Source organism: Ursus maritimus, unplaced genomic scaffold (genome assembly GCF_017311325.1).
Source record: "Ursus maritimus isolate PB19 unplaced genomic scaffold, ASM1731132v1 scaffold_24, whole genome shotgun sequence".
Lineage (NCBI taxonomy): Eukaryota > Metazoa > Chordata > Mammalia > Carnivora > Ursidae > Ursus > Ursus maritimus.
Genome location: NW_024424897.1, coordinates 19,106,374 through 19,125,578, shown reverse-complemented (window position 1 = coordinate 19,125,578; position 19,205 = coordinate 19,106,374). Strand labels below are relative to the sequence as shown.

Below are 19,205 nucleotides of genomic sequence, written 5' to 3'. Positions count from 1 at the left end.
AGGGCTCTTTTCTTACCTCCAAAATAAGGAGACTGGCACCTTGAAGTTGTTAGTAGACCTTCAAAGTCACTTCCCACTCTTAATTAAAAAAAAAAAAAAAAAAAACCTAAAGTACTTAGAAACTAATAAATGAGTGTGATAGGATTATAGACTTAGTTTTTCTGATTCAATAAACGGTCATCTTGGGTTGCATTCTGGACAGTTCCTCCTTATCACTTAAAATCACCTGCAGAATTTCCCAAATATTTTAAATAAATAAATAAATGCTGTGATCAGATTGCTGCTTGCCTCTCAAAACTCGCCTCGCTGTGAGTTAAACGCTAGGCATTTGTGGATGCCGCATCTAACCGATGGCTCTTTTGCTTTTAGAGCCCAGAGGCTCATCGGGACTTGTAAACAGCAGACAGACGAGCTATGACCACTCAAGGTAACTGGACCTTGTGCAGCCTCTTCTTCAGAAGCAGGTGGATATCCTAGTATTGCTTCTGCTTACACAAGCTTCTCAAGGCATGTGCCACCTCCAGAGCGCAGAGGAGGAGAGCCATCATTCTTCCATGTTCTTATTTCTCCTGAAGCCTGTGAGCAGCAGTGAACAGAGGGCTACAGTTACGATTGAGGGTGTTCACATTCCAGGGGCGCCTGGCTGGCTGCTTCAGTGGAGCATGTGACTCTTGATCTTGGGGTTGCGAGCTCGAGCCCCACATTGGGTATAGAGATTACTTCAAAAAATAAAATCTTAAAAAAAAGGCGGGGGGGGGCGCCTGGGTGGCACAGCGGTTAAGCGCCTGCCTTCGGCTCAGGGCGTGATCCCGGCGTTACGGGATCGAGCCCCACATCAGGCTCCTCCGCTGTGAGCCTGCTTCTTCCTCTCCCATTCCCCCTGCTTGTGTTCCCTCTCTCGCTGGCTGTCTCTATCTCTGTCAAATAAATAAAATCTTAAAAAAAAAAAAAAAAAGGCAGGGGGGTTCACATTCCAGACCAGTATTCTCAAATTCACCTCACCTTAGTACCAGAGAAGGCAGGAAGGTCACGGTCCACTGTGCATCTTAGTTATGGTTTCTTACACACACCTGCCTCTCTGCTCCCAATCATCTCAGGGCAGTGGCAAGGGGGACTCTTCCCTACAGTGCCCAGAAAAACCACATTTCCTTTGGAGGTGTATCCTCTGAGATGACAATTAAGCAGACAGATTGCTAATACCCCTCTGTGCCCTTGACCGCATAATTTTCAGCTGGGACAGAAAGCTGGTGTACTAACCAGAGGGGTGTGTGGGCTGCATGCCCTTACCTGCAGCAGGAGAGCTGGGCTCTACATCAAACAAAGGTTTGTAGCTATGAAACTAATAGGAAAATGATCACATTCTCTTTTACAGCCAACTTTTTTCCTCAGGGGAATCCATTTTCTTTCAAGGATTAGAGCCCAGATTAGCTTGTAGGAAGGGAATGGTTTGTGTCGTTTAGGGACATAATTTGGTTTTCCTCCCCAGGCACCACCACCACGGGAGCAGCATTGCTGGAGGACTGGTGAAGGGCGCTCTGTCTGTTGCTGCTTCTGCATACAAGGCCTTGTTTGCTGGGCCACCAGTCACTGCCCAGGTCAGTGTATGTGTCCTTTTCCTGTACCAAAGCCAAGTCACTGGAGAACATGCTGCTGCCTGTCTGGGTGGGAGAGTAGTGTGGCATTCTGCCACTTTCTAGCTGTAGGACTTTGGAAAAAGACCTAATGTTTGTTGAGGACCTGTTACGTGTGGGGAGCTCTTGCAAGTACGTGCTACAAGGTGAAGACGACACAAGTCCCTGCCCAAAGACAGTGGGACACAAGCGAGGTAAACAGTACAGTGTAAGATCGCACGCCGGTGTTCTCGGAGAACACCTCAGCCTGCGGTGGGCCCCTGCTTGGGGCCAGAGAAGGCTTCCTGGTAGATGATGCCTGAACTGAGTCCTTAAGGACAAAATAAGTATGTGCCAGGAAAGAGCAACAGAAAGAGCACTGTGACAGAGACTAACCAGTAAGAAGAGTTGGAAGTGTGAGCCCGAAAGATGAATTTGGGCTGGGAAGGGTAAGAAGAGAAAAGCCCAATTTATGTAGGTGGGGTGCTGTGGTAAGTGGTTTGGATGTTACTTTAAGGCTAGTGGGGGTGGGGGGCAGTGAATGGGCTTTAGGAAAATGATTAACATCAGATTTGTACCTAGTAAGATAACTCCACTACAGTGTGGAGGTTGGGGGAACCCTAGAGCAATCCATTCAAGAATCCATGTGTAGGTGGAGAAGGGTAGAAGAGAAAGAGAAATGGCACAACTTGGAGATCATAATTAAGAGGCTGCAAAGAAGTCAAGGAGAATCCCAAGTTTCTGGCTTTGGGCAATGGATGGTACCATTCATTAAGACAGGATGTCCAGTGGGGCGCCTGGGTGGCTCAGTCCTTAAGCATCTGCCTTCGGCTCAGGTCATGATCCCAGCGTTCTGGGATCGGGAGCCTGCTTCTCCCCCTCCCACTCCCCCTGCTTGTGTTCCCTCTCCCGCTGCCTCTCTGTCAAATAAATAAATAAAATCTTAAAAAAAAGGGGGGGATGTCCAGAAAGGAGGATATATTTGGGCAGGACGGGAAGAAAATGAGTAGGTCCTTTTTGGATGGTTGGAGTTTGAGGCCCATCCAAGTGAGGTTACCCACAGTGCAGCTGGGCAAGTGCCTGCGGCTCACAGAGGAGAGGTGTGGCCTGGAGGTCAAGTCACCTGCACACACATTCTAGCAGAAACCACGTGACTGGGTTAGAGTTTCCGGGAAGAAGGGGGTGTAAAGCAAGAACAGCCTTTAAGGAGCCCCTAAAGAAGAAGGGCCCCGCCCAGGAGCCTGAGGAGGAAGATGTGCTAGAGCTTAGGGAAGGGAGCTTGAATGAAAAGGAGGTGCCAGTGCCGCCAGGGAACAGGGAGCAAGTGCAGAGGACTCAGAGCGCAGGTCGGCCTCATCCTCGAGTAGCTGGAGCACAATGGGAAAGAGCAAAGCTTGGCCACAGAAGTCAGAGCGGGACAGGTATTTCTGCAGCTGGCCGAGCCGGGAGCAAAGGCGGCTAGCAGTCAAGGTGAGGGGATAATTCGCAGGAAGAGATTTTTGAGGTGGCGAGAGACCACGGAATGGCAAGCAAAGGACATGTGGAAGGATTATCCTGGAAAGGAGGATGGATAATTTATGCTGAAAGAGGGAAGAAGGGAACAGTGGAGTTGGGTGTAGAGAGAAATGCCAGATACTGTGCTCAACACATATCCACACTCTGGTTCTAATCCTCTCAACAACCCTGCCAAAGAGGTATTTTTTATCTGTTTTCTACCTAAGAGAATTGATGGCAGTCAATACAGTTGGTAAGTAAATGGTAAGAGGATAATCCAAGAATGAAGTCTTGCCATTTGCAAGGACGTGGATGGAACTAGAGGGTATTATGCTAAGCAAAATAAGTCAGTCAGAGAAAGACAAATACCATATGATTTCACTCATGTGGAATTTAAGAAACAAAATAGAGAACATAGGGGAAGGGAAGGAAAACTAAGATGAAAACAGAGAAGGAGACAAAGCATAAGAGACTTAACTCTAGGGAACAATCTGAGGGTTGCTGGAGGGGAGGTGGGGGGGATGGGGTAACTGGATGATGGGCATTAAGGAGGGCACGTGATGGAATGAGCACTGGGTGTTATGCAACTGATAAACCACTGAACTCCACCCCTGAAACACTAGTAATACGCTATATGTTAATAAAAAAGAAAAAGTGAGTTAGGGTAATCCAAAGTGTTAGGGTTTAGGAAGGTTATGTGTCCACCATAGGGCTTGGCCCAAAGAGGGAGGTAAAAGAATGTTAGCTCCCTGTTTTGTGGATTGTTCTTAAAGGGGGGGGGGTGCCAAGAAGGTTGCCCAAGATGTCATTTCCCAGTTTCTTGTTCAGCTGCGCTGCATAGCTGACCGTCCTCTCCAGGTAACGGCCTCTGCCCCTACTTCCACTGGCCCCATCAGCACAGTAACCTTTACCTTCATGGTGTTTCCAGTGCTTGCTCGAATCTTTTCCTTCACCAGGCCAAAGAATGCTTCCTTCTGAAGCCACCGCATCCTCGTCCCGAGGGCACTTCTTCAGTTGCCCGATTCGGGTACAAACATAGGGAATCCCGAGCAGGGCGTTCCCAGTCCTCCCTCAGGTGGCCATACAGTGTCAGGTGGACTGAGTGGCCATACCCTTGCGTTGAATTCCCTGGTATTTTAAACAGATCTGGAAAGATGTGTATGATTTACAAGATAATAACAATTTACAAGGCACATAAATGATACCGAAAATGTTGCTCTGCTTGACTACACAGCCAATAGTTTCTGACGATCAGACAGCAGCCCTGATGGCCCATCTCTTCGAAATGGGATTCTGTGACAGACAGCTGAACCTCAGGCTGCTGAAGAAACACAATTACAACATCCTGCAGGTTGTGACAGAACTGCTTCAGGTCAACAACAACGACTGGTACAGCCACCGCTACTGAGGAGTGGCCTCGTATTAAATCACTTTGCCTGCTGCTCAGAGATGATCTTTATTCTGTCCTTGGGGGCGTAGGGGAGAAAGCCCTGGCTTATTTTTTAATCTGATGAATCTATATAGAGCCCATTATTGAATTATCAAGACAGTACCTGCATTACAGTATTTTTTGGAGCAAATGAAAGACCAGAACTGAGACAGAGACATCGGATGAATTGTAGGAAAACGGTTCTTCAGTTGATTTGGATAAAGCTGCTGTCTCCATTTCAGTGCATTGAAGAGCATAACTTCCTATAGAACCGTTTTTCTTTCTGCTTGTATCAAAGTTGAGTGTTTTTCTTTGGTTAAATGTGGATGTTTCTATGGGGATATCTGTTGTCAGTTTTTAAAAGAAATTAACCTTGGAAGTTGTATTCAAGAATTCTTACAATTTTTCTAGCCTACCCCAGGTCTCACAGCTATGCGGTATTGAAGTGACACCCAGAGCCCCAGAGAAATCTTGTTACTCTTCCTTGTTCAAGGACAAAGTCATTTCCCTGCAAGACTTAGTAATCAGCGCTGTTGTTTATTCTAAAGACCCCACTGGTACATTCGAGAAGATTCCTTCTGGGTCTCCGCACTTCGTGAGAGGAGGAGGGAGTGTGCTCATTAACCCACCAGCACCTGTTGAGCTGTGTTTACTGTAGTAATTTTGCATACATTTTTCTTTATTTAAGGAAACAAATTTAAGTAGATAGTGTGAAATATTTTGCTAATACTATAGAGAAGGGAAAAACTATTAAAAGGAAGAGAAATGTAACAGTTACCTTTTTTCCTACCGTCAGGGCGGCGGATGTTAGAGGTGAAAAGTGAAAGGCAGGCTCCTAGGTTAATCTCGAAAAGTTAGTTCAGGGGTGGGCAAATAGGAAATGCTGATGACTTCTTGAATGTTTGAAATCCGTTCAAAGGTATCTAGCATTAGTGAGCCAAGAACAGGAGGCGGCTGTTTTGCAAAACTTGGATGACAAACTCTAAGTTTTGAGTTAATCCCAGAATGAATGAGAAAGCTTTCTGCCAGGGGCCCAGGTCCTCATTCTGTTTGCAGAAAGGAGTCTTGGGTACAATGGGTGAAGGAAAAGGTAACAAAAAAAACACTAAAAGCTATTATTCATGAAAGTGACTTCCTGAAAAAAAAGACTCTTACCCTCATCCAGAAGGGGGAAGGACAGTAAACTAGTATTATTTAACCTGGTTGGTATTTATAATGAATGGTGATGTTGATTAATCATTAGTCATCATGATGTTTATTTACACTATACTTCTTGACCGCTATTAAATAAACCAAGATTCAGACTGCAAGCCAACCAGGCTGTTCATTATTTAAAACGTTTTTATCCGGGCTTCTGGGTAGAGGCTGAGCGGCAGGGTGTGTGTAATCAATTGGGTTGATTTCGGACGGGACCTATTCTGACCTCCTGAGTCGTACTGTAGGGGTCCAGGAGGACCCCGGGGGCCGGTCGTCCGTGTACATAACCGCTTCGAGAATGGTGAAATAAAGGTTCTTAGAAAGGCTTACCTGGAGTGGCTGGTGCTTGCGGAAGCAGCGTCCGGCCCCAGCGTGTCGGGAGGGGGCGGGCCCCTGGGAGGAGGGGGGTGGGTCCGGAGGAGCTGGGGCGGAGCCTCCCTAGGCACCGAGTCAAAGCTTGGGGCGAGCGCCCGGCTTCCCGCAGTTTCGATTCTGCCTGCAGCCGTTTCTGCCCTCCTGTCGCCCGGGGGTGGGGTAAGGCGCTCCCCAGATTTTCCTTTCTTTCCCTTTGGGAGGCAAGGGTTGAGGGCCCTTCGGTGCCTTCCAGCCTCACGCAGGCACTGGCGGGTTAACAGGCTCGACTAACGGCCTCGGGGCGTCTCGCAGGACTTGCAACTCTCGAGAAATCCCAGCTCCTGCGGCTGCTCCCCTACTCGGGCCCCTGGCCGAGTCCTCCAGGGAGGCCGGGGTCGCCGCTGCCCACGCTCTGCAACGCTGCGCGTTCACTCCCCCAAGACTCTGCCGAAGGGGGCCAGTAGCCTGGTCAGCCCCAGCCGGTGGGCCCTCAGGTCACCCTGCCCTACAAGCCCTTCTCCCCAAAGACACATTCCAGAAATCTCACTCTTGGCTGACGGGAGCCCCGGATCCCAGACCTGAACCAGGTGAGGCGCTGTTGATGGGGGCCCAGGAAGGTCCGGTGTGCGGCTTACCTTGCCAGCTCATTCTGCCCCCACTCCTGAGCCTTTGGGGAAGAATCTGGATTTTTAGCCTTTACCATTCCTTAGTGAAGGAGAGATCCTGACCATTGCTCCCATCCTTCCCCAGGCATTCTTTCTTACCCCACAGAAAGCAGTGAGGAACAGGCTTCTGCTCTCATTCAGGGCCATTTTAAGGTTCTTGGGCACACCTGTGACCAGCCCAGCCGCCTTGTTCCAAAAATTCCCTGCCTTCCAGCTAGGCCAGCACCTGCCCAGGCTCAGGAACGGAAGCTTGCTTCAGCTCCCAGGCTGGGAGGTCACAGGCCTTTCTGCCCCGGTGTCCTGAACGCCTCTTCAGAGTCACCTTGTTGCAGAGGGTGACGGGACTCGGGACTATGGCCTCCCCCACCGCCCACCAGCCCGTCCACTTCCTTCCCTTGAAGCAAGTGACAGCTCAGCAACTTTCCCAGAAAAAAAAAAAAAAGTGCTTGGCTAGTCACTTGTAGAAGTCCCTTACAGGGAAATAACTTCTGCTTTTCTTCACTCTTCCCTCTTGCAGGCTGATTGAGCTCCCCTGCAGTAATGAAACGCCCCGAGATTTCTGATCCCAGAGTCCCACGTAAATGCTGTTTTCCGTATGCTAGCTTCCTTGGGCAGGAGCTTGCTGAAATTGGGGTGGCGCTCTTTGCCCATCTTGACAACCCAAAACCAGAGTGACATCCGGTCTCTGTGCTAACAAGCTTAGCACTGAATTCTGTTCTTCTCTCATTAGTGAAAACTGCCCCTGAATCATGGGTGAGACGTTCTCCCAGTTGGGCTCTCGGGAGGAGGAGAACAAGTCGATCCTGCCCCCCGGCCCGGCCATGGGCGGCAAGGCTGCCTGCTACTCCAGCACCCGAAGCAGCAAGTCTTTTTGTTCCCGCATGCCTTGTGAAGGGGCAGCCAGTGCCAGCTATGTGACTTGTCCCACCTGCCAGGGCAGCGGGGAGATCCCGCAAGGTGAGTGGCCCAAGGCTTTGGAAAAAGCCTGGAATCCAGAAAAAGCTCTCGGCAGCCAGCAGGCCCCTCTGAGCCTCCTGGAATGGAGTTGGGTCTCCCCGCTCTTGGTCCCCCAGCTGCAGGCCGGCCAGCGAGATGTTCACCTGCCCTGTGCTTGCTGCAGAGACACCCCCACCCCTTCTGCCCTGGTGGTTCTCCCCAGCCCAGGGGGTCTCCATCCTCCCTATCCCCTTAGCAGCACTGTACCTTAGGATTCAGAAAGTGACAAACGACCTCTTCCAAAGAAGCTAAGCTTCTCACTCATTTGCTGGTTGGTGCTTTCTGGAAATTCACACCTGAGAAGGAAAATCTCCCTTCCATCCAGAGCCGACAAAGTTGAGCTGCTATCATCTGCCCAGCATTCCCAGTCCTGCTCTGGGGCAGTGGTGGCATGCTTCTGACTCGACTCTGTGGGGTGGAGGCGTGCTCTGGCAGGCTGGCACAGGAAACATTCAACATGCATACTTCTTAGCCCTCACTCTTACCTTCTTTCTCTCTACAGAGCTGGAGAAGCAGCTAGTGGCCCTCATCCCCTACGGGGACCAGAGGCTGAAGCCCAGGCGCACGTAAGCCCCTCTTCTCCCCTCAGCTCCACGTGCTGTGGTCACCCCGGGAGCTCTTTGTCTCCCCCATTCTGCCTCCCCCCCGAATTCTTCTCCACCAGAAGCCTCACTGAGTTCCTATATATTAGCTCCGTTTCCGGGATTTTTCTTGGTTTAAGAAGGCTGGGCACAGCCGATGAGGCCCGAGGGCACTGGGTGTCCTGAGCTTCGGTGCTTCCAAGAAGCCTGGCTCCCTTGTGAAAACAGAGAGGCGCTCTGCACTCTGCAAGGCCTTTCGGAAGGGAGGCAGTGGCCCCGGCTGTGCTTAGTTTGGGGAAGTTCTCTCTCCTCTCTGTGGCAGCTCACACCTGCCTGTTGTCTTCCCAGTGGAGATGGAAAGCCAGCAGCTGCCCATTCTGAGATACTCAGAGCCTCAGAGGCAGCCCTGAGTCTCCCGGGAGGGGGTGGTGACCCTGTTTGTCATCTGGGTGTGTCCGACGTGAATGCCTGCCTCCGCTTCCCAAGGTGCTCAGCTGCAGGCTGGGAGCCCCCGCCCGCCCTCCGGCCCCCTGCCCCAGACCCTGAGTCCGCTGGTGCCCCTCATAAATACCAGCGAGGTGCTGTCTCTGTAACGCCTGGCTCAGTTGTGAATTAGAGAGACGGATGATGTCCTGTTCTGAATATTAATTTTAAAAATTCCGAACTGTCTGTGTGGACATCTCTTGAGCGATGGCAGCTGGCCCTTGCTGAGCTGCTGTGCCGGCGGCCTCCGTGCTTTGTCATGCTTTAGCCCGTAGCAAGTTCTGTGAGGCAGGTACACGTCTCTCCAGTTCACAGACAAGGAAACTGAGGCCTAGGGAGCTTCAGTGGGTTGCTCAGAGCTCCTGGGCCAGTGGGGTACAGAGAGCTGGGAATGGCAGCCAGGCTGCCCGCCTCCCGATCCTGTGCTCCGACTCACTTGGGGCCACATCTGCACCAGGGCTGGTCCTCCACAAGACGGGAGGTAAAAGCGCAGTTGGGGGGGGCTGGTGCCGGGGAGAGCCTTGTGTGGGGAGAGGAGCGCCCCTCTCTGCCCAAGGGTGCGTCCTATGCAGACCTGTCCCCTCCTCTACCCCGGGCCCTTCCGCTTTCCCACAGGAAGCTCTTCGTGTTCCTGGCCGTGCTCATCTGCCTTGTGACCTCCTCCCTCATCGTCTTTTTCCTGTTTCCCCGGTCCATCGCCGTGCAGCCCGCGGGCCTCAACTCCTCCACGGTGGCCTTTGATGAGGCTGACATCTACCTCAACATAACGGTGGGTGGCTGCCTGCTCCCCTGAGCCCCACCCCGCCTTGCCGGCAGCTCCCCTCTGTAGCCCTTGTCCGGGGTTGCCATCCCGGAGGGTGTCACCCAAGCCTGGGGAGAAGCAGGCGCAACCGTGAGCCCCATAGCAGACTGTGCCGAATGAGGACGGTACACAGCGAGGGGCCAGAATCAGGGCAAGAGGAATAAAACACAGGCTGTGGTCGGGGGACATGCCTGAGACTCCCTGGGTGGGTGGAACTGAACAGAAGCCTCACAGGATGAGCCTGGGTCCTGGGCCAGCTTCATGTCTTATGGTGACCCCTTCGCCATTAAGAGTCCCTCCAAGGGGCTCCTGGGACTGGGCTTCGGCAGCTGAGGCCCAGAGTGGGAGTGGGGCTCAGTCAGTTGGGGAGGGTGCGGTGGGGGGTGGGAAGCTATCTGACTTCTCCTTTTCAAGGATGGTCACCTTCCCACTTCCCTTTCCCTTGTCTTCCCCCTCAGAATATCTTAAACATCTCCAATAGCAACTACTACCCCATCACTGTGACCCAGCTGACCATCGAGGTTCTGCACCTGTCGCTCGTGGTGGGGCAGGTCACCAACAGCCTCCTCCTCCATGTCGGCCCTTTGGCCAGTGAACAGGTGACTCCCTTGCCCCGGCCAGCCCTGCCCACAGGGGTGTGGACACGGGTGGTGGTCAGAAGGCGCCGCTGGGGTTGGGGCTCACCCTATATGCCTTTGGTTGACAGATGTTTTATGCAGTGGCCAACAAAATCTGGGATGAAAACACATAGTAAGTATCCCTTGATCTCTTCTGCCTTAGCCCTTTCCCCGGCTGGAAACCCAGGCTTCATCCCTACCAGATTTCCTGACTGCTTAGCAAACCCGCCAGCCAGCGTTTGGCCCTCACTCTCGTGGCCAAGACTGCAGTGTGCAAGGGGTTCAGGGTCCCCAGGCCCGTGCCTGTTTGGACTTAGTTTGGAATGAAAACAGGCCAGAATTTGGTTAATTCTCGCAATACGTGACCTTGGGCTCTTCAGCCCGAATCGCTGAGAAGAGTGTCTTGGTTTCTGCTGAGGGAGGGGTAGCACACATCTCGGCCAAGCCTGTGGGGCTTGGAGGAATGATGCGGCAGCAAGGGTGACATGCCCACCTTACAGGGAGAGAGAGAGTGGGAGTGGCATTTGGGGCCCCTGATGGAAAAGAGCCCAGGAGCCTGGAACCTACAGGTCTCCTCCAAGCTGCCAGGCTGCTCAGTGTGAAACATGGTCCCGTGTTCTTTCTCTCTCAGCAAAATCTGTTCCTGGATGAAAATCAAAGTCCACCATGTACTTCTGCACGTCCAGTAAGTAGGGCTTGGAGCCCGGGCGTCCCCCTGGCCCACATCTGACCCCAGGCTCCCCTCTCTTCCACCCTGTGGGAGGAGTCATCCGAAGCTAACTCCCTGATCTTCGCAGGCTTTTGGGAAAGCAGGTCCGGCCCCTTCCCTAGACCCCACCTTGCTTATAAGCCATCAGTGTGACAGCCACAGAACTGTCTGGATCACAGGTGGGACAGTTGTCCCAGGGGCTTTCGAGAGTAGGGAGCAGAAGGAAGAGCGTGGGGTGTTTGAGGGAGCCTCTCCTCCCCAGAGAGCAGAGCAGGGCCAGAGTTTTCCTCTTCCCCCAAGACACAGCAACAAAGCCTGCTTCCTCTCCAGGGGCACCCTGACCTGTTCCTACCTGAGCCATTCAGAGCAGCTAGTCTTCCAGAGCTATGAATACGTGGACTGCCGGGGAAACACGTCAGTGCCCCACGTGCTGGTCCCTCACCCGCCGTGACTCATCTGCTGTTCCCGAACTCCAGGCCCCTGCCAGCCTGGGCCGTATCTCCCTGCGCCCAGGGAAGGACTACAGTGACTTTGCCAAAGGAAAAGCTCTGCTTTATTCTACCTCCCCCTCCACACACACCCTCAGCACAGGAAACCCTACGTGGAAGTGAACTTCACGCGCCCACATGCACACACGCACGCCCCTCAACGTCCTCTGACTGCCACGGGAAAAGAAGTCTGGTTCTTGTAGGGGCCAGCGCCAGGCTTTGCCCTGGTCTGTCTTGAGGAGAGTCTGACCTGATGAGTGCTCAGAGCTGCCTTCGTGCCCCTGGACTGGCCTCCGCCCGTTCTGTGCTGAGCACCTTGCTTGTCTCGCTCCTCTGGGGCTGGCCTTTCTCCGGCCTGAAGGGAGAAATCGTTCATTTTATGTGGCTTTTAAAACACGGATCTTTTTCAAGTTCTCCACCCAGTGATAGGAAAGGGACTTGAGGGACACGCGTGCTGTCTCCTCCTTCCTGCTTTGGTCATGTGACGCGGTGGCGGTGCTGGTCTGCTGCTGTCCTGCTAACTTGTGCCCTGACAGGATTGGCTACGGCCCTTGGGCTCAGCAGCCTCCCTGGTTAAAGACTGTCCCGGTTCCTAGGAAGGCAGAGCTGTTCTCTGGCTAAGGCATCTCTCCATAAAAACCATTTTATCGCAGCAGGAGCAGACATAGTAGGGGAGGAGAGGGGGGCACGCCGGCACCCCCTGAGCCTCTCCAGGAAAAACAGATGAAACCAGAGTCCTTTGGGGAGGTATTTATTGAAGTGAGGCTTCTGGCTGGTGGCAGGCCCACGACCCTGAGCGCATGTGACCGACACAGGTGGGTCGGAGGGTGGTGCGAGGGTGGTGCGAGCTGCCTGCAGAGCTGAAGCTGTCGGGGTCCCGCCGAGCTGCTGGGCTCCACAGCATCCCCGGCTTCGCTCCAGGGCCCATCCTCTGCTCCCAGAGGCCTCTGCTTCCCTTCGGGCACGGACAGGCTGGAACTGCGCATCAGTAGGGACTGGGTCTCGACCTCTCCTCATTGCGGTCCCTCAGATGAAGCGGCGAAGTCCCAGATACGGCAGGTTCCCCCTGGGCTCCAGATGGTGGCGGTTTGTGGTGTCACTGAGCAGGAATGGTAATGGCTCACTGAAGGGAGCGGTGGTTTTTGTCAGGCCGGGAGACGAACCGAGGTGGTGGGGAAAGCTGAATGTGAAGTTGGACGGTTGGAGGGGGGCAGTGGTGACAGCACCTGGTTAGCCGGCTGGGGGGACAACGGGAAGGAAGGAGGTTGTCCTGTCCCTGCACTTTTGTGCCTGAGTGACTGGAGTCAAGATGCTGGCAGGAGCACGGAAGTCCAGAAAGGCCAGGCGGGAGTTGCTGTGTCAGTTGCCAAATGTAAAGGATTTATATTGTATTCAATAAACTGTACTCAGTGTTAAAGAATAGAGAGTCTCCTGTGAGTAGGGAGGAGAGCTGGACGACAATCCCGGCCTGTTTCTGGGTGTCCGAGTGCCTGCCAAGCTCTCTTCCCCAGGCCCTGAGCCCCTCTGCTAACCTGTCCTGCCTTCTGGCTGCGGAGAGCGCTCCCAGGACCTCACTCGCTCTCTCCGTCTAAGTTCCTTCCCTATTCTCATATTCCTGTTCTGTGCCCCACCCCAGGCGCCCCTGCTGCCCCCCTCAGGAAACACTGCCCTGAGGGGCCCCTTCAGCCTGTGTGGGCAATCATGAAAGGCCCAGGCATCCCCTCACCAGCCCCAGGTGGAAAGGGGGACAGGTTGTGGAGGGACCCTGGCGTGTCAGCTTTCCGAAGTGGTGAGGGGGTGGAGCCTGACTGCTTCCGGGAAAGGCTGAGGTGGAGGAAGGAAGAGGCCTGTGGGGTTTTGTGGGCCAGTCCCCCTTCCCTTCCCAAGATCAGGTGTCCTGTACTTGAGGCTACAGCCCCCCTTTCCTCTGAGCTCTTGCCACCCCTGCCTCCCATCATCCATGCCACAGCTTAGCGCCCACTATGGGCCAGGCCTTACACTGGACTTGGGGGGGCCCTGACTGCAGCTTCTAATGCTGCTCCAGGCCTGCACGGTGTGAGGCAACCTCTCCCTCTCCAGCTGTGTCTCAGTAAGCCTCGGCCAGTGGGGAGGGGTGATGGCTCCAGTGAGAGCCCTAATTGTAAAGCCCCCCAACAGGGGCATCGGGGGCTCAGTCGGTTAAGCATCCAACTCGACTCTTGATTTCAGCTCCGGTCATGATCTCAGGGTCGCAGGATGGAGCCCTGTGTCGGGCTCCGTGCGCAGCGAGGAGTCTGCTTCTCCCTCTCCCTCTGCTCCTCCCATCACTCACTCGAGCCCACATGGGCTTGCTCACTCGCTCTCAAAATCTTTAAAGCCCCCGACAGACCTATCCTTGCTAAATAACAGCCGGCAATGGAGCTATAGACTTGGGAGGCCCAAGACCAAGTTCTCCCATCGGCTTTGCCTGCCGAAGCATGGAATCACCCATGCTGCGTCTCCCACCCACCCCATCCTCTTCATGGGCCCTCATTCCCCCTTCCCTTCCTCCCAGTCTCACAGAGCTGACCAGCCCCTTGATTCTTCTTAGGAGGAAGTCACATTTTATCCCTGGCTAGCCGCCTCTTCTAGAGTGGATCAGGAGGGGGTGACTTTGGAGATACTGGGGCTGGGGAGGGGCTGAGAAGCGGTCATCTGTGTTTTTGCTGATGGCCAGTGGAGTTGACGGTCTGTCTCTGTATCACCACTGCTGCCTGTAATTCGTTGACTGAGAAGAGGGAGAGACAGGAGGCAAACCGGGTTAGTTAGCCGTTTCTGGGCCTGCTGTTCTAGAACATTGTATCAAGCCTTTGAGGCGAGAGGAATAAAAGTAAAATGGAGCGGCCCAGTCCTCATCCCAACGGGGCTAGCATCAGGCGCTCTCATCCTTTGCACCTGGGTCAGAGAAGCCTTCTTTCCAAAGCTTGTACTGTATTACGTCGTCCTCATCAGGAGTGACCACCCCGGGTCTGAAGGCCTGGATTGAGCCAGGCTCCAAACTAAGGGATTGTGATGCCTTCTCTCTCAACTGCCGCCTTCAGTGGTCCTGACCCTCTGTTAAGGAGGTGGTATTATGTCTCTCATTTGAGGGATGGGGCAGATGAGGCTCGGAGGTGCAGTCATGCTGCTGGGGAGTCACCGCCTCTCACTTCGAGTCTTGCCTTCCTCCTGCTCCAGCTGCCTCGGCCCCAGTCAGCACTTACAACAGCCCCTGTTCTGCTTCTCTGGCACCTGTCCTGTCTTTCCGAACAGACTCAACCCCTCCGTTTCTGCTGAGTGCTGAGCCACCCGCCCTCCTAGACATTTTTATGAAGGCAACAAATGGGAGGAATGGGCCGTCCAGCGGTAACTATATCACTGCATATAAAAGCTTTATGTAACGGACCTTATAAGTAATTGCAGCCCCTCCCGCCAAGGAAGCCTCTCTAGAGTCCACACACACTTACACACGCAGCCAGAGTCTACCTGCCTTTCACACTGCCTCACCGTGAATCGTGAGTGCTCGGTGTATTTATCCGGGTTTAACTGGAATAACTTCCTGAAACCTGATGGTGAAACAGAGCACACATTATTCACCTGACAGTTTCTGAAAACGGAACACGGCAGAGCTGGACCCTCTGCTACGTGTCTGGGGGCAGGTGGCAGCCCCTCCCTAGGGCAAGGCACAGACGGAGCCCACCCTGAAGATTCACAACTGGGAAGGGGCACTGTGATTCCCCGTTCCCAACTTCGCAGGGCTCAGGACATGTCTTATTATGCCTATGACTCCGATCCCACCCTCACTCCCTCTGACACCCTCATCCCGGAGGAGGGGCTGCCACCCTCTGCAAAAGTCAGCAGCCTCCTTTGCCCACCCCAGGGTGATGCAAACGTCCCCAGGGGGAGTGGCCCCCAAGTAAAGGCCAAGGATGCCCGGGAGAGTCAGAGGCAGTGGGAATACCGATGTGGATTTTGGACTACAGGGTTTGGGTGGGAGCAGGGACTCTCTCATCACCGGCCCTCCCAGGCATCTCACTTACTGGGCCCTTGAGGGAGTTTTGTTCCTCCCGGGAATCTGTTAAAGCTGGATTGCCCTCCAGCTTGATGGGTCCCTACTGAGCCAAGCTGAGGACCTGGCTTTTGGGAATCCGGCAGGATGTGCACGGAGGTGCACTGAGTGAGAGGGTCCTGGGCGTTCTGTTGCCTTGGCTGAGGTGGCGGTGGCGGTGCTGGCGGGGTCTGTGACTGCTCCGGGAGCTGTGGCTGGGTGGGGGGCGCCTGTGGCTGTGGTGGCGGCTGTGGTTGCGCTCCTGGTGGCCTCGGGGGCAGTGGCAGCTGCTGCTCCTGTAGTGACTCCCGAGGGGACTGGGATTTTTTCTCAGGTTGGCCTTCCTCCTCTTGGAGTTTCTTCAGTTCCTGGCAAGAACCCCCCCCCATGGCATCCTCACCCCTCCCCATCCAGTCACCCATCAGCCAGAGACACTGCGGGGAGCAAGGCAAGCCATCAGTGGACAGGCAGAGGTGGCCCGAAGGTCTCTGTTCCCTGGACTTGGAGGCTGGGCTATCTCCCTTCACCCACCACAGCACCCGAGAACCGTTTCTTCGGTGACAGTGCCCCCGGCACAGCCCCAGCCCAGGAAACAGCAGCCTCCAAGCACCTACCTCCTACCTTGGGAGCTGTGCACTGAAAACAGTTTGCAGTGCGGGAGGATACAGAATGCTTTCTTGCAAACGCTTTGAAACAGCACGTCCAATAGAAATATTATGCATGCAACAAGTAATTTAAAATCTCCTAGTAGCCACGTAAAAGACCAAGAAGAAAACAGGTGGAACTAATTTGGATGTATTTTAGTTAACCCAATACCTCCAAAACATGTAATCACTATGCAAATACTGATGAGAGAGTTTATATTCTGTGTGTTTGTACTGAGTCTGCCAGACACAGCATGCATTTTATAGTTAATAGCACGTCTTGGACACTACATTTTGATCAAAAATAATTGCTTTAGATTGAGATTTCCTAAAATTCACAGTTGAAGATTTACATATCCAAGGTGTTCTAAACATACGTCAAAGTTTTCCAATACATAAAGAGTATTTGTTTTTAAATTTATATTAAAATTAATTAAATGTATATAAAATTTTAAATTCAGTTCCTCGCTCTCACTAGCCACATTTCACAGGCCAGTGGCCACCCTATTGGACGGTGCATCTTTAAAATCTCTCAGGCCGGGGCGCCTGGGTGTCTCAGTCAGTTCAGTGTCTGCCTTCGGCTCAGGTCACGATCCCAGGGTCCTGGGATCGAGCCCCGCATCAGGCTCCCTGCTCGGTGGGGAGCCTGCTTCTCCCTCTGCCTCTGCGTGCCACTCCCCCTGCTCGTGCTCTCTCTCTGTCAAATAATCAAAATCTTTAAAAATAAAAAATAAATAAAATATCTCAGGCCTGCTCCTCCCTGGGTCCCCCACCAGGCCTCAGCCTAGTGCAACAGCAAAGTTGAGTTACCCTAATACACACACACACACACACACACACACACACACACACACGAGTCCACCCAAGAGAATACCAAAGGACCTTACTTTCTTCCTACCCCCAGCAAACAACATTGACCAAATCACAGCTTCCTAGGGATCTGTCTCCCCTCCCGTTCCCTTGCAGCCCCTGCAAGGACCTTGATGAACCTGGACCCCCCCATGCACCTGCTCCTGCCCCTCCTGCTCTTCCTGCTGCTGCTGCTGTTCCTGCTGCCGCTGCTGTTCCTGCCGCTGCTGCTGCTGCTGGGCCATCAGCCACCTCCTCCGGTCCAAAGCCATCTGCCTGCGCCGGGCCTCCCAGTGGTAAGCGCTACCCATGATGGTGGGGGTGACAGAAGGCCTTGGAAGGGGGGGGCAGGCAGAGCGCAGGATGCTGCCCCCACCGCCTCTGCTTTCTCTCACACCCACCCCACTGCCTGTAACCAGAACCACCTCACAATGGGAGGAGGGAGGCGGTCTTCCTAGGTTGCCTAGGGAATGTCTGTAAACCGCATCTCTCTCCAAGGCCCTGGGAAGTTGGAAAACACCCTTCCATCTTAGCTTTGAGTTTCCAGGGGCCCCAGGGACAGTTTCCAAGTCAGCTAGCTTTTGTCTCTGATTTCTGTCTCCCACCCTTCCCACGATTCCAGCACCCTCCTCTGGCCCTCTGCTGATGCCTCCCTCCCCGCCACCAAGGTTCTCTGGGGTTACCTTTCCCTCAGTCTTCCACCTCCTCCTGCTATGCTGAGTCAGGAGAAAAGAAAAGAAAAAATCCAATGAACTCTCACGGGGGTCTGAGCCCCTGTGAAGGCAGGGGGGCTAATTTGCCTGGGGGTTTAATATGCTGGGCTCAAGCCTGGGGTCTGCCTCTTCCTCTGACCTTGGAGACCCTACATCACCTCCCTGGGCTTCAGTCTCTTTGCCCGTAGAATGGCAAGGGTATTACTTGTTACTCCCTTCACAGGACCGGCATCAGGACCAAGTGGATTAATGGATGAGGAATGTACAAAACAAAGCAGAAAATTACCCAGTTGTGGGTTAATATTTTTTATTCTCCTACCCAAGTTTCATCCCCGGTAGGTGGAATGGCCAGGGGAGGGGATCATTTCCTGCAACCCAGGAAGGCTTCTGGGGGCAGGGACTGGTTGGGCTATTGACTGCTAGGCTACCTCCTACACCCACGTGCCCTTACCCACAGGTAACAATCTTTCTAGAAGCAGCAGAGCCTGAGTCCAGCTTGGGGTCTGGGGGCAGGGGAAGGGCATGGGTGTAAAAGGCCTTCAGAACCAGCCCCAGCTTCAAACACTGTGCTGGTGGAAAGCAGGGTGCGGTGGGAAGGTGACAAGGGAGAGCAGCCCTTGAGCCAAAGAACAGGTTGTTGGAGAACCTGTCAATTGGGGCAGCTGCTTTAATGGAGGGAGCCCGGGCTGTGGAGTCTAGCACACTCGGGCTGAATCCTGCTTGTGCCACCATTAGCTGGTTGGTACTTAGGTAGGTCACTCTGTCTCTGAGCCTTTCTGGTGACACTGTTTGTATAGAGGCCGCTTTCAGGCAACAGCCTTGAGCAATGGAATGTAGAAAGGGCCTGCGGCAAGCCACCACCAAACTGAATACAGACAGGCTCCTCGGGCAACCCGTCAAACTATCCGATCAGGCACAGTTACCAAAAAATGGAAAATTCCGTATGTCCCCATACCTCCTCACCTTCCATCTTTAAATACAGCCACCACCCACTACCTCGTGGCAGACCAGACCAGCTCCCCTCTGCTCCCCTGCCTGCGGCTCCCTGTACATGCACAAATGTGGCCTAGTTGCTCTCTCTCTGATCAGTTTCCTCCCCTGCAAAGTAGAGATAATAATACCTCCATCCAGAAAGTGTTGTGATGATTAAAGGAAATAATCCACGTCAGGCACAGGATTCAATAAACAGAAGCTTTTACATCCCAATAAACCTATCGTAAGTTTAGGGGCGCCTGGGTGGCACAGCAGTTAAGCGTCTGCCTTCGGCTCAGGGCGTGATCCTGGCGTTATGGGATCGAGCCCCACATCAGGCTCCTCCGCTAGGAGCCTGCTTCTTCCTCTCCCACTCCCCCTGCTTGTGTTCCCTCTCTCGCTGGCTGTCTCTCTCTCTGTCGAATAAATAAATAAAATCTTAAAAAAAAAAAAAAAGCCTATCGTAAGTTGAAAAAAAAATCTAGGTCGAAAATGCATTTAATACACCAGCCTACAAAACATCGTAGTGTCGGGGCGCCTGGGTGGCACAGCGGTTA

The 19,205-nt window shown here is 53.4% G+C and overlaps 2 protein-coding genes across 6 annotated transcripts in view; both read left to right on the top strand.

The window, feature by feature from the left end:
- NBR1 (NBR1 autophagy cargo receptor) overlaps window positions 1-6,059 on the top strand; it is a 29,592-nt gene extending 23,533 nt beyond the window's left edge. For all 4 annotated transcript variants that reach the window (XM_008701331.2, XM_040640556.1, XM_008701333.2 and 1 more), the window contains 3 exons: window positions 370-427; window positions 1,487-1,595; window positions 4,339-6,059. In XM_008701331.2, coding sequence (XP_008699553.1) covers window positions 370-427; window positions 1,487-1,595; window positions 4,339-4,512 — 341 coding nt within the window. In that variant the 3' untranslated portion in view covers window positions 4,513-6,059. The remainder of the gene's footprint in view (window positions 1-369; window positions 428-1,486; window positions 1,596-4,338) is intronic.
- Window positions 6,060-6,132: 73 nt separating this feature from the next.
- Window positions 6,133-19,005, top strand: TMEM106A (transmembrane protein 106A). Of its 2 annotated transcripts, XM_040640557.1 has the most exons (9): window positions 6,133-6,671; window positions 7,480-7,706; window positions 8,248-8,311; window positions 9,425-9,578; window positions 10,070-10,210; window positions 10,318-10,361; window positions 10,860-10,913; window positions 17,081-17,259; window positions 17,900-19,005. In XM_040640557.1, exons 2-9 carry the CDS (start codon window positions 7,499-7,501, stop codon window positions 18,013-18,015), a joined length of 960 nt encoding a protein of 319 aa, XP_040496491.1. In that variant the 5' UTR covers window positions 6,133-6,671; window positions 7,480-7,498; the 3' UTR covers window positions 18,016-19,005. The 2 variants fall into 2 exon arrangements, with proteins under 2 accessions (XP_040496491.1, XP_008699556.1); XM_008701334.2 differs by lacking the exons at window positions 17,081-17,259; window positions 17,900-19,005 and adding an exon at window positions 11,268-12,847 and having other exon boundaries at window positions 6,140-6,671.
- The last annotated feature ends 200 nt before the right edge of the window (window positions 19,006-19,205 follow it).

Excerpts from the sequence above, each read along its gene's own strand:
- TMEM106A (XM_040640557.1), top strand. The coding sequence starts at position 7,499 with ATGGGTGAGACGTTCTCCCAGTTGGGCTCTCGGGAGGAGGAGAACAAG. Across the intron at positions 9,579-10,069 it reads ACATCTACCTCAACATAACG|AATATCTTAAACATCTCCAA; the intron begins GTGGGTGGCTGC and ends CTTCCCCCTCAG. Across the intron at positions 17,260-17,899 it reads CTGCGCCGGGCCTCCCAGTG|GACCGGCATCAGGACCAAGT; the intron begins GTAAGCGCTACC and ends CTCCCTTCACAG.